Consider the following 13,325-nt stretch of genomic DNA (forward strand, 5'->3'; position numbering starts at 1 on the left):
CGATCACCAAAACTCTTCTAATCATTTCGGTTTTTGACCGATCATATAAGGAAAATAGACAGGATCACAGAGAGAGGGATCGCTCGCGTGTGAACGGTCGTGTGAAGAAAATCAACACAGTTAGTGTCTTTCAAAATAAAGGTCATATTATGACGCGACACAACGTTCATCATGTTTTTTTTGTCGCGTATGAAGTCCCCTGCAAACTGTATTTTTTCCTAATTAACTTTTTACACGGTTTTTACACGGTGATACCCTGAACAATAACTTAAAAGATTTACAATTTTCCAAAATATTAAACTTTTAATGTTTGGTTAAATGTTTTATATATGCAAACACTGACCTCACTTCTGGCAATGTTGCTTGTTAACACATTAAACACAAATTCACGAATTACATAAAATGACAGCTAGCATGGAACAAATGTATTTAATAATCCACTTTTTGAAATTAGTAAAAAATGTGGTCTCAGGTTCACGCAGCTTTACGCATCAGTTGCGTCAGAATTCCCTTTTTTGATGTCATTACTGACCACAATGCTTTTATTATGTAATTCGAACCCTTAATTTTTAAAATTAGCGTTACATTAAACACATGCTTTTATTCATAGGATTAGAAAAAGAAAACTACCTCAACATAAAATAGCCAACAAAATTACTTTACTTTGCAACTTCAACAGAATTGTAACTCTAGAAAGGTAGAAAAATAGGTGATTTCAATTTGAGTTTATTTGTATAGTTTATAACTGTATATTGTCACAAAATAATTTGTTCAAAAAATTACGAAATAGTGTCTGACTGACAACACCCAGTGATTAAACCAAAACCAAAAACAATAATAAAGCAAATTTTCTAAAGAAGAATAATAAATGCAGGAGCTCATTGATTTCCTCATAAATTTCAACACAGATCGGTTTAAATAATACAGAAAGGACAGCAAATAAATAATATGACAAACAAACCTGAAGAATGATTGTATTCTAACACTTCTCAATAAGGGCCAAAGTTTATGGACCTCAGAGACAAAATGTTCAGTGCAAAAAAAGAAATAATTTATTTTTTTATTACAAAGTGTTCTTCACTCCCTCTTGCTTTTCTGTTTTGATCTAAAACAGTAACGTATTATAAGGCACTTACAGATTTTAAAGAAGATGTAGAGGACTGCAGTCACAATAGTGAATAAAAAAGCAAACACATCCAGACAGTGATACTGATACCAGGTAAGATTATGAGCCTCAACACGCAGATGTTTAGCACCTTTATTACGCATGACAAACTCAATCCAGAAAACTGCTTCATCCAGAGGCTTCATCGGTCTGTCATGATGAATCCTGGATAACCGCATAGCATTCTCTTTATGTGTCATGGGGGGTTTGTCCGTAAAATGAGAAGTAAATGATGAAAGTTTCTCAGTATTATCCTCCAATCACAGAATGTGACTGCGCTCTTATTAAAGTCCCATGGTATAATTTTTCTTAGCGTGCTGAAAATACAAATAAAATATACTAAAAATCTCAGACACAGCTCATCACTTCAACACTTCTGAGTCAATGGTCTCAATATGCCCACATTAGATACAATAGTATTAAAATACAAATGTGTTGTTCCATTGAGTTGGAATTTTGTCTATGTTAAAACAGGTAAATAATTAAAAATTGACAGATTCTGTACTTTTGTCTCATGTTCATCTTTTAACATTTAGATATTTCTTGACTCCACAGCAAACAGAGGAATACTTATGAAGGGCACTTATACAGCATGTATGTGTAAAACTGCAACATACACAAACAGTAGGCTACAGATAAAAGAATACAAACACAGAATAGACAAGCATTTCAAATTAACAAATAAACTCTAGTCTCAATGTTGATGTAGCTTTTAGCTGAAATATCAGACAAGTAAACTGATATGAGTTTTGCATTCACTATGTATAAAGTTAGAATCTCCTAAGATGGTCTGAGGACATCGACAGTTTTCACTTACATGATACAAAATGATTATAGACAAAACTCATGTTTTCTTATGTTGTCATGTAACGTGTGTTTTGTGAGAAGCACTTACATCATACAGTATCAATCATCGATGGATTTTCTTCAATCTGTGCTAGAGTGTTTCTGGAGGTTGCACGCGTTTAACTGTGTCTGACGACGAACAGGTGGCGTTTATATGATGACGGGTACATGTGTGAAGTTTTGCTTTTAGTTAAAAGATTGGTAAATTCATATCTATGTCATCCAACACTGTTTATATTCTGCGTGTTTCTACATAGGTTACGAGTAAAACAGCATCAGACGATTCAGTACGATCTAAACAATAAATTCACGAACCAATTTAAAACTTTTGGCCCATTTGCTTTGTAAAGAATCGAGTCAAAAGACTCATTTATTTGCAATGCTTTGTAAGGAATCAAACGAGTCATTAATTCGCGAATACCCCAGCAATTTAAAAATAAAATACAAATTTGGTAATTAGTTGAAATACAGTAACGAAGGAACGCTGCACAGTGTAAACGAAGTAAAAGTACAATTTATTTGTTTCCTCCTCGGAAAGGCAACTTGAGTCGAGAAGGGCATATGGGCAGCTGTACACATCCCTGCTCCCTTGCTTTCAAAAATATTAGAAAAAGTAGTGGCAAGCCAGCTATGCACATGAATAATAGTACGTATAAAAAGTTCCACTCAGGATTCATGCTACACCATAGCACAGAGACAGAACTGCTTAAAGTTACAAATGACCTAATTTTAACACTGTCCGGACGACCGCGGACCCTCCTGTTGATGACGAAAATGACGTCATGCGGACGGCGCACATATGCGGACGTCCCTATTCAGCTTTACCTTCCATTCGGCACTTCGCTTAGACTGGACCGGGATACCGTAAGTAGATTGAAAAAACAGGGGGGTGGGTTGTGCATATATTTTAATAAAGACTGGAGCAGAACTGCTAATGTCAAAGACTCCTGCTGTACACCTGATTTGGAGCTGCTTGCTGGGTCATTCAGACCTAAATATCTCCCTCGGGAGTTCGGTCAGCTGGCTGTAGTGCACGCGCAGCAGAGGCCATAGCAGCGTGTGTCCAGTGGTGTAGTGGTGTCTGGAGAAGTGGGTATACTCTTAATTTATGCCCCCAGTAGAAGTGGGTATACCCCATGCCATCAAATAAAGAGGTGGGTATACTCCGTATACCTGCGTATACCCTGCACTACACCACTGCGCGTGTCCATCAGATTGATTCCCCAGTTCTCATTTTAGGGGATTTTAATGGATGCAGGCTAAATAAGTCACTTCCAACCTACCAACAATATGTGTCATGTGCCACTAGAGGCGACAAACAATTGATCTCTGTTATGGCAATGTAAAAAATTAGGGATGGGCAATATAAACGATATGCAATATAAATGATACAAAATTGGCATACGATAGAGATTTTAAATCTATTGCACTATCGCGATAATGCGTGTTGATGACGCAATCTACCCGCGAACTTTAGAGCCACGAGCTGCAGCCGAATAAACATGGATGCGTCAGCAAAACAGAGGAGCTCGTGAAAAAGACTGATGCAACATCTATTATTTGGATTTAAGCCGTCCAACAAGCAGCAGGAAAATATACTCTGTAGAGCAAGGGTGTCCAATACGGCAATGCTGGTAGATCGCACATAAGTTAACTGCTGCTCCACGTGCGAAATTGGCATTATGGTCTAGTAATTGTGAAACATAGTATATATATGCAGTATAGTCCTCACAAGCATTTCAAGTGTTTAGTGTTATAAAAATAATTAACTGTGTTTTTTAGCAGATAGATCTTGTCGGCTTTATCATTTTAAAAGTAGATCACCAGACAAAAAAGTCTGGACACCCCTGCTGTAGAGTGTGTCAGGCAAAAGTTCCAGCTAAGAGAAGTAACAAGACTAATCTGGCCATAACGGTTTTCTTTTACTTACTTTTTTTAGCAGTTTGGCTTTTCTAAGGGTCTATGTAACCTGTTCTGAAATGAGTCTATTTAAATTATTATATCGCAATACATATCGCTATCGCAAGAGGCTGCAATGTATAACGCAATATGGATTTTAGGCCATATCGCCCATCCCTATAAAAAATGTATACAAAGTGTATAAAAAAACACATTGTAGCACTGCAGATCATAATGTGGTCCATCTGATTCCTGCTTATCGTACAAAACTACAGAGAGAAGGCGTGACCAAGAAGCTGGTGAAAAGGTGGGACGATGCAGTTGAGTCTCTAAAGCAGGGATGGGCAACTTCTGTCCTGGAGGGGCGGTGTCTTGCATAGTTTAGCTCCAATAATTAAACACACCTGAAGCAGCCAATTAAGGTCTTATTAGGCATACTAGAAACTTTTAGGCATGTGTGCTGAGGCAAGTTGGAGCTAAACTCTGCAGGACACCGGGTTGAATCAAATGAATACCTTGGGACAATACTTGATCATAAACTTACATTCCAACTGAAGACAGTGAGAATATTTTCTCTAAGTGTCAGCAGCGAGGAAGCTACATAAACTTCAGGTTCATCAGTCAGTGTTGATAGCTTTTACAAATGTTTTATTGAGTTTATAATAACTTTAAACATATCAGCTTGGTTTGGATCACTATCTAACATTCATTGTAACACACTAAACAGAGTTATAACAATAAGCAGTAAAATTCAGACCGGTGCAGGAACCACTCCTTGGTATTTATTATAGGAGGGCAAAAGTAAAAATTACACAAATAGCCTTAGATGCTACTCATACACTGCATAGTCACGACTGTCTTTTACCTTCAGGCCAGAGATATACATCACTTATATGCAGGACCAAGCCATGGCAAGTTTTGTGCCTACATCTATCAGAAATATAAATGAATGATGATTAATACATTCCATATTTTAGCTTTTTCTTTTATTTTTTACCACTGTTTTTAATGCCTAATGCTTATTTATCATGTATTTATTTACTGTATTTTACAATCTTTTGTTACTATTTATGTTACTATTTATTGGTAACTATTTACTGTTTGCCCATATGGAACTGTGTGTGTGTGTTGGATTATGCTGAGTTTGTGGTACTGTACATGCACTGATGCTCAACACACATGAAGTTCCTAACAGATAAATAAAGTTCTTTGAAGTTAAAATGAGGAAGAATGATATCACTCCCTGGTTAAATACGGCGTACCTCAGGGATCAGTTCTAGGCCCTCTCCTGTTCTTGTTATATATGTTACCTCTAGAAGACATTATCAGGAAACATAAGTTTTCATTGCTATACAGATGATACCCAGCTTTACATCTCATCACATCCTAGCGAAACCCACCAGTTTTCTAAGCTAACAGACTGTATTAGCGATATTAGTGACTGGATGGCAAATAACTTCCTTATGCTAAACTCCAATAAGATAGAGATACTTATTATTGAACCGAATCCCTCCAAACAAATTATACTTTGCAAAGTACTAATAGACAAATCCTCTCCTGTAGAAACAGATTTTTTATTTGAATTTCAAAAAGAGATAAAGTTTTAACATTGTTTGTTGTTGTGTTTTAATTCATTCCAGGAAATGTGAAAATATTTATGTGACAATGATTATTACAAAGAAAGAATATAGAAAATGTTTAATAATTTTTCAAAGTCTACTTCACTCCTTTTTACTTTTCTGCTTTGATCTAAAACAGTAACGTATTATAAGGCACTTACAGATTTTAAAGAAGATGTAGAGGACTACAGTCACAATAGTGAATAGAAAAGCAAACACATCCAGACAGTGGTACTGATACCAGGTAAGATTATGAGCCTCAACACGCAGATGTTTAGCACCTTTATTACGCATGACAAACTCAATCCAGAAAACTGCTTCATCCAGAGGCTTCATCGGTCTGTCATGATGAATCCTGGATAACCGCATTGCATTCTCTTTATATCTGTGGGAAACAAGACAAATGTTGTAATGTTGTGCTGTAAAACGCATCACATACGTAAAAATATTTTGAAAGCGAAATCACGATGTGCGATGAATCAGTCAACCAAAAGTACAGAGGGACTCACGAGGTGTCCGTAATGACAGCGTTGAGTCCGTCTAACAGATCTTCAGTCTTCATACTGTAGAAGTCAATGATAACAGCTGCTCCTTTGGCTTTCATATGGGCCATGTTATCAGGCTGATCACCAAACAACGGGATGCCGACCATCGGTACACCGTGATATATGGCTTCATATATACCATTAGTGCCTCCATGAGTTATAAATGCTCTGGTTTTAGGATGACCTAAACCATGAAAAATCTTAAGAAACTAATTTATTCATGCTTATAAAATCGATTTACGTCATGTTATGTTAAAATTTTAACACAAACCCAATAAATCATTTTGAGGGATCCAGTCATAGATTCTGGTGTTTGGTCCAAGAGTATCAGGCTTCTCCCCCATGTATCGCCATAAGACCTGTAAGTAATAACAACATTTACATAAAGTATACTCATTCACAGATGATCAGTGTATAATTAATAACAAAAGGAAGAATTACTATCTGTTCACACGTATATCATCTTTCATTGTATGTTAAAATGTTAATAAACCTTCTGAGGTATTTGTGCCAGTGCAGAAGCGATTGTATTGCTCTTCTCTTTGGTCATATTTTTTACCATAGACCCCAGAGAAAACACAACTATCCCATCATCTCCTGAGCTCTCCACAAACTCCTCCATATCCTAGACACAAAAAAACACAATTTATAGGGAATAATGTGACTGCATATTTCTTGACAACCTGAAGTATGTTACATCAGTATGATTCATTGCACTTTCCATGAGAAATGTCTGTTGTCCCAAATACAAATTATCTAAAACTTTTCCAAAAAGACTTATAATGGGCTAACTTATCCTCATGTTGTTCTCATGTTAAGTAATAATTCAGATGAAGTATCTCTAATCTTTTGAGTAGCATCTCTGATCTTATTAACAGTAAAGTACAGTAAAATGCACCTTGGGTAACGGTTTGGCAGGGGTGCAGTGAATCCCTCCGATGTATTTGAAGTTGGGCAGGAATGGCCGTGGATACTCAAAGTCCCAGTAGGTTCTGATTAACCAGATATCAGCTTTACCCATCATCTCACAATAGGAACTGGGTCGTCCTGCAATAAAAAGTGCTTGCTAACTTAACCCGAAGTTTTGGGATGGTTTTTAAAGACACATTTACAAATGATTATTTTTAACTTAAATGGCATTAGAAATTTGCTTTATGATGCATGTGTCTGAACTCTTATGTTACTTCAAAAGCATATGACATAAGTCTCAAATTAAACATGTATCTTTTTGTTTGTTTCTAAGGTTGTAACAGTATGAGATTTTTATGGTATGATAATCGTTTTAGAAAATATCACGATTGGTTTCACGATAGCTGTAAACCAGACTGTGAACATATTATTTTTTACTGTGAAGTTGGCCATTTAAACATGGCGGTTTATGGGAATTGACTCCTCTTGAAGCCATCCTCAAACGGCCAGTCGATGAATTGTAGTTCTGTTTTGGCTTCAGCAGAGAGATCGGAAGGTTGCCCATCGGTCAGCACATGGAAAATAATACAATCGCTACTTCCATTTCATGGCAACTTTAATTTTATTGGCCAAAACCGTGGACAAGCAAATGTTCACGGTACGACAACCATACATGTCAATATTGTGTCATACCGCCAGACCAGTATACCGTTACAACTAGGGTTGGGAACAAAGAACCGGTTCTGTTTTATAAATGGAAACAGAATCACATGGAATTCTTTAGCTTTGGTTCTAAAAGTGGTTCCGATGCCCTGGCTGTACAAATACTTGCTCCAGCACAGCATAAATCTCAAATCATGCAGTGTTTTTAAACTACTGCTCCTAACATGTTCACTTCACTAGGTAGTAAACCTTACGAGGACTACTTCAACAAGAATAAATGTTATAGTGACTGAAATCTGAAATTATCTTACAATATCCAACCCTAGTTACAAACCTGTTGCTGTCACACACTAAGGGCATAGCATAAGTTAACGAATGCATTGGGACCAAGCTTCTATCATCCCTATTGGATAAAATCAGCGTAAGCCAGTTTTATCTAGCCTGCAAGATTCCAGTCTCGCCGAGCTAGCCACCTAAAGCCAGCATGCTATAACATATGCACTGATGTTTGCTTGTTTTAAACCACAATTTAAGAAGTTGAACCATAAACACAAATTTTAAACTCACCTAAATATTCAGTGTAGTAGTTGTCAAACGTTTTCCACATAATTTTGGCGAAAGCATCTTGTGAAAGGTAGAAGAGCAGACTCGCGATTCGCTCTGTAAAACTCATCTTGTCTGTGAGTTTACTCATGGTTCCTGGTACATATGATGGTGGAGCTGGGATCTGACCACACAACCTCTCTGCAACGTTAGCGATGGAGAATCGAAACGTGTACACCAAGGGAATGTTGAACTTTTCGGCCAATATATCGCTGCATGGGTAGATTGGGTCGGACAAAATAACATCAAACTTTCCCTGTTGCAATTTATCCAACAACCCTGGAGATTTCAGAATGCCGTCGCAGTACGAAAGACCCATATCCAGACTTTTGGAGGCAAGCTGGTAAAATTTTGTTATAATCTGGAGTGTGTTTAATTTTTCAATCTCATACATCGAGAACTGCAGCATTTCCTCAAGGAAGTCAAACATCTCCTTAGAAGACATGGACATATTAAAGTCCACACGATTGAAGGGATCCGACTCTTTGACGTTCATTACCATCACGGCATCTGGCAGCAGAACGGTCACATTGTGTCCTCTGTCCACCAATGTTTCCAACACAATCTTGAGATTAATCCAATGACTGCCTTCAGTTGGATAAACTAAAACATTCCCACATTGTGCTGGACCGATAGCAATGAGCAAGGAAAGAAAACAAGCTACAAATCTCATGATTTCTATTGAAGCAGTGATTGATCGTGTGTGATCGTTCAGTCTTCCTCGATCTTATACTATCTTGTATAATTATTAGCCTACACTAAAAACTTATCAAGGGCAAAGACGTGGTGGTGTTCATACAGTAAAGCAATAAACTGTTTAGGTGAAAGGTAGAGAAAGTTCATGTGAACTATAAAAAGATTCAGTGTCGTTTGTCAATTTCTTATGGATAGTGAACATCAAATCTATTTGTATATGAGGAATATAACAACATAAAGGGATTTGTCCTAAGTGGTAATATGATGAGAAATTTAAAAATTGCTTATAGAAGTACAAAGATGAAAGTTGTGTAAATGTTATTGTCCTGCTCATGCAGAATGTGACTGAACTGTGTTAAAAGTCCCAAGGTACAAAAGTCCCAACTTTTCTTTGTGTGCTGAAAAAAACAAAAAAATTAACGTAAGAAAAATATAAATCAAAAGATACATCAATTTATTATCACTAATTATTAGGGATGCTCCGATCGATCGGGCGCAGATCGGTATCGGCCGATAACGGCATTAAATGACTCGATCGGTCCTCGTTAAATTTGCCGATCTCGTGAACCGATCTTTCTGTTTACTTTTGTCTGTCATGATATGGCTCCTCAATGCGGCTGCACGTAGAGACCATTTTTACGCAGTGAGAGCATTTTTATAACCCGTGGCTGATGAGCGACGTGTAGATTTGCATTTCTCTCTTTGCCTTTACAGAGATATGTGTATTTTCTGTGAGGACGCGGTCCGGTCCTAACATCGCGACCCGTCTTCACATCCCCATCAAACAGCGTATACAACACATATCTATCGCGGACAATTGCATCCTCATGTCAAAAGTTTATTATTTGCATGCGTTTTAAAGTTTTGACCGTTTAAACTTTAATTTTCCTCACAGCTGCTCTCGTCTGCATACACCCGCCGAGCGCACACACAGCAGCCTGTCATCAGTGCACGTGAACAGAGCGATCTCTGTCAAGCCTTAAAGCTACAGTTACCTAATTCATCTCTCAATAAAATCACTCTCTGCTCTTCACTAAAGAACTGTTGTACTTCATACGAATGCGTGTATATTTAATTCATACAGTAAAGACTGTTAACTGTTTTATTTTCATTAGTTTTTACAGACATAAGCCTTTTTAAAGGGATATTAAATTTCTCTTTGCAGAAGAAATATTTGTTGTGCTAATTTATTTGATTCTCTATTAAAACAATAATATACCTAATTACTGCAAGTAATATAACAAAGGTTTTTACTTTATCTAGAAAAAATGTTAAAAGTTACAGTCATCAAAGAGCTTGCATATCAGCTTGAAAAATCGGCATTGGTATCGGCCGATCACGAAAACAACAAATCGGTGATCGGTATCGGCCTGCAAAAATCCTGATCGGAGCATCCCCTATATTACATGTACATATGGGTGATTATATAATTGCAGGTACATTTGATGTCCAAAGTCTTTTATTTTCTGCATTTTTCAAATGATTATATTTTTCATTATTTTAATAACATGGATAACATGACGTTACAGGCCATAACAACATTTGTGACCATGAACCACAAAACGAGTCATATGGGTCAATAGGTGTGGGCGGTATGACCAAAAATACATTTCACGCAATAAGTCATTTTATTTTACCGTATATGCTTTTCAGCTTTATGTTTACATTGTTTTAGGAATATACAAAGAGAGAGAGAGAGAGAGAGAGAGAGAGAGAGAGAGAGAGAGGCGGTGGACTCACAGGGGTTTATTATGAAATTACAGAAATTCCTCGTTTATTTGTTATTAGTGGATTATTTCATGTTTTGTTCAACGGGATTGCCGCGTTGACCACGCACACTTATTTACAAACCGCGAAGTACACAGAGTAGAAAAAAACTGCTACGTCTGACAAAAAGGAATATAAGAAAACTAAATTTAAAGATGGTCCAAATAAAGTCATTTGCAGCTGCATCCACTGCATTGTATATATAAATTATGCATTATATAAATTATGTATATATTTACAGCAGGAAAGTTACAAAATATCTCTACATGACCTTTACTTAATATACTTATAATTTTTGGCATGAAAGAAAAATTTATAATTTTGACCCATATAATGTATTTTTGGCTTTTGCTACAAATACACCTTTGTCACTTATGACAAAGTGGTCCAGACTCCAGGGTCTCATTTTCTGTCTTGTAATCCATCACCCATATGTTTGCATTGCTAGAGGTCATTTTAGCACAGTATATTCCGTGATCCTTAACTAAAACAATTAAGTTTGAAAGTTGAAATCATTCAGCAACGCTTCAAACATTTATGACTCCTCTGTTGTAAATCGATACTTCCGAGCACGTGACTTAAGCAAATGATGCGTCATAATATGTGAGTGGGTGTGTTCATAGATATGTATAAAGGCTAGATGGCTCAAGGCGGAGTCCCTAACGGCATCACCTGGCGGCCATCTTACGACAGGGCGCTCGCTCACTCGTAGCATTGAGTTTAATGGTGCAGGTACTTTTAAATGACCATAACTTGCTCAATTTTCTACCGATTTTCAAACGGTTTGGTTTTTTACAAACATTATTAACGTGGCTATAATTCTGGATGCTTTAACATGTTTCATGATTTTTTTTAAAAAAATTTTAGTATAGGTATGCAGTGTCATAGGTACATCTTTGACGTTTATAACAAACCAAACCGTTTGAAAATCGGTTGAAAATTGAGCAAAATATAGTTATTTCAGCACTACATGCACAATAGACTTTAATGTTATAACTGGACGAGCGGTCCTGTCCTAAGATGGCCGCCGTGTGACGTCGTCGGGTCCCATTGGCTCTCAGCGCCGGTAAGCCATCTAGCCTTTATACATATCTATGGGTGTGTTGTTACACTCATAAAAAAAGGAATATAAAAAATGAATATAAAAAATGAATAGAAAGATGGTAATATATATATATATATATATATATATATACATATTACACTCATAAATACTTTATAATTCAAACATCTTTTCCCAAACAAACTTAACGTTATACTGTTTGGAATGCACCCATCTCGTGTCCTTGTTCAGATATAAAATCGGAGTAATCAAATCCGGTTTAAAATATTACATTTTATTTTGCTAAAACAAACAATATATTAACGTTAAATGCGTTTTAAGCTTGTGCACGCATTTATTTCATCTGCAGGTGTCCTCAGTGAGCCGTTTATTGATTCAAAGTTTCGTTTCTCATCCTCTCATCACTCCGCATTTCCAACAAGTAATCATATTTTAAAACTCTTAAATAACTCTCTAACGACACTCAATCAAAGTTTAAACTACTTACAGTCAAATATTTCTCAACTGCAGACTGTTATAAAGTGATGTTTGAGTCGCTAAATCACAGCTTCACACGAAGGCCGCCGTGCGCGACCAGTACCCTTCAGGTAAAACTGATTTCAAAATAAAAGTCGTAGAGGTCTGAGAAAAAACAGTAATAGACTTCTAAATATGTGTAAAGTTTATTTTATTATTCTTAAGACTTTATATACTTATACTATATATATATATACTAATATACTAAGATATATATATACTTTTATATATATATGTAAGAGCCATTTGTCTTGTTAAGGTGTCCACTAGGTGTCACTGTTCTATATTCAGTGAATATAGGTAGGAACCTTCCTTCAGGTGACAGGTGTTGATGCAGTTTTTTGACCGTATCACAAAGCCATGCTATTACAACAATGCAACACATTAAATAAAATGAATACTCTGAGCATTCAAATGGTGAGTGGACATTGATTTAAGGACATTAAACTTAAGCCAAGTGAGCGCGTACAAATACACCGTCCAGCAACCCTCAGCTGCTTTAAGTATAGACTTAGCTGCAACAATATATATATATATATATTTAGCAAATATTTATATGAAATATTATTACAATTTATGCAAACAAAATGCATGCATTGATAACCATGCATCTCATAATCGCTGGTTTTATCCTTTACTGTAGGAAAATAAATATTTAAATCTGAATTTGAAAACAATATTAACATTTTAATTATTATTTGTTAGCATTAGTGTATAATAGACAGTGTTTTTGCAAAGAATTATAATAGATTTAAAAGAATCTTCATTAAAATCTGTTTCACTCCCTCTTGCTTTTCTGATTTGTTCTAAAACAGTAACGTATTATAAGGCACTTACAGATTTTAAAGAAGATGTAGAGGACTGCAGTCACAATAGTGAATAAAAAAGCAAACACATCCAGACAGTGATACTGATACCAGGTAAGATTATGAGCCTCAACACGCAGATGTTTAGCACCTTTATTACGCATGACAAACTCAATCCAGAAAACTGCTTCATCCAGAGGCTTCATCGGTCTGTCATGATGAATCCTG

The 13,325-nt window shown here is 36.3% G+C and overlaps 1 protein-coding gene across 2 annotated transcripts; it reads right to left on the reverse strand.

Annotated features, from left to right (window-relative positions):
* Positions 1-5,465: 5,465 nt before the first annotated feature.
* On the reverse strand, positions 5,466-12,414 carry LOC129439645 (UDP-glucuronosyltransferase 2C1-like). Of its 2 annotated transcripts, XM_073860909.1 has the most exons (7): positions 12,263-12,414; positions 8,214-9,343; positions 6,973-7,121; positions 6,568-6,699; positions 6,346-6,433; positions 6,039-6,258; positions 5,466-5,914 (listed from the first exon to the last, which is right to left on the reverse strand). In XM_073860909.1, the coding sequence occupies exons 2-7, from the start codon at positions 8,920-8,922 to the stop codon at positions 5,632-5,634; spliced, it is 1,581 nt and encodes a 526-aa protein (XP_073717010.1). In that variant the 5' UTR covers positions 8,923-9,343; positions 12,263-12,414; the 3' UTR covers positions 5,466-5,631. The 2 variants fall into 2 exon arrangements, with proteins under 2 accessions (XP_073717010.1, XP_073717011.1); XM_073860910.1 differs by lacking the exon at positions 8,214-9,343 and having other exon boundaries at positions 12,263-12,287.
* Positions 12,415-13,325: the final 911 nt, after the last annotated feature.

Source organism: Misgurnus anguillicaudatus, chromosome 22 (assembly GCF_027580225.2).
Source record: "Misgurnus anguillicaudatus chromosome 22, ASM2758022v2, whole genome shotgun sequence".
Lineage (NCBI taxonomy): Eukaryota > Metazoa > Chordata > Actinopteri > Cypriniformes > Cobitidae > Misgurnus > Misgurnus anguillicaudatus.

What these genes read in the sequence shown, in the direction of transcription:
- LOC129439645 (XM_073860909.1), bottom strand. Translation starts at nt 8,922, where the DNA reads ATGAGATTTGTAGCTTGTTTTCTTTCCTTGCTCATTGCTATCGGTCCA. An exon ending in TGGCACAAATACCTCAGAAG is followed by an intron (nt 6,434 to 6,567) that starts GTTTATTAACAT and finishes TATTACTTACAG; the next exon opens with GTCTTATGGCGATACATGGG. An exon ending in GCTGTCATTACGGACACCTC is followed by an intron (nt 5,915 to 6,038) that starts GTGAGTCCCTCT and finishes TGTTTCCCACAG; the next exon opens with ATATAAAGAGAATGCAATGC.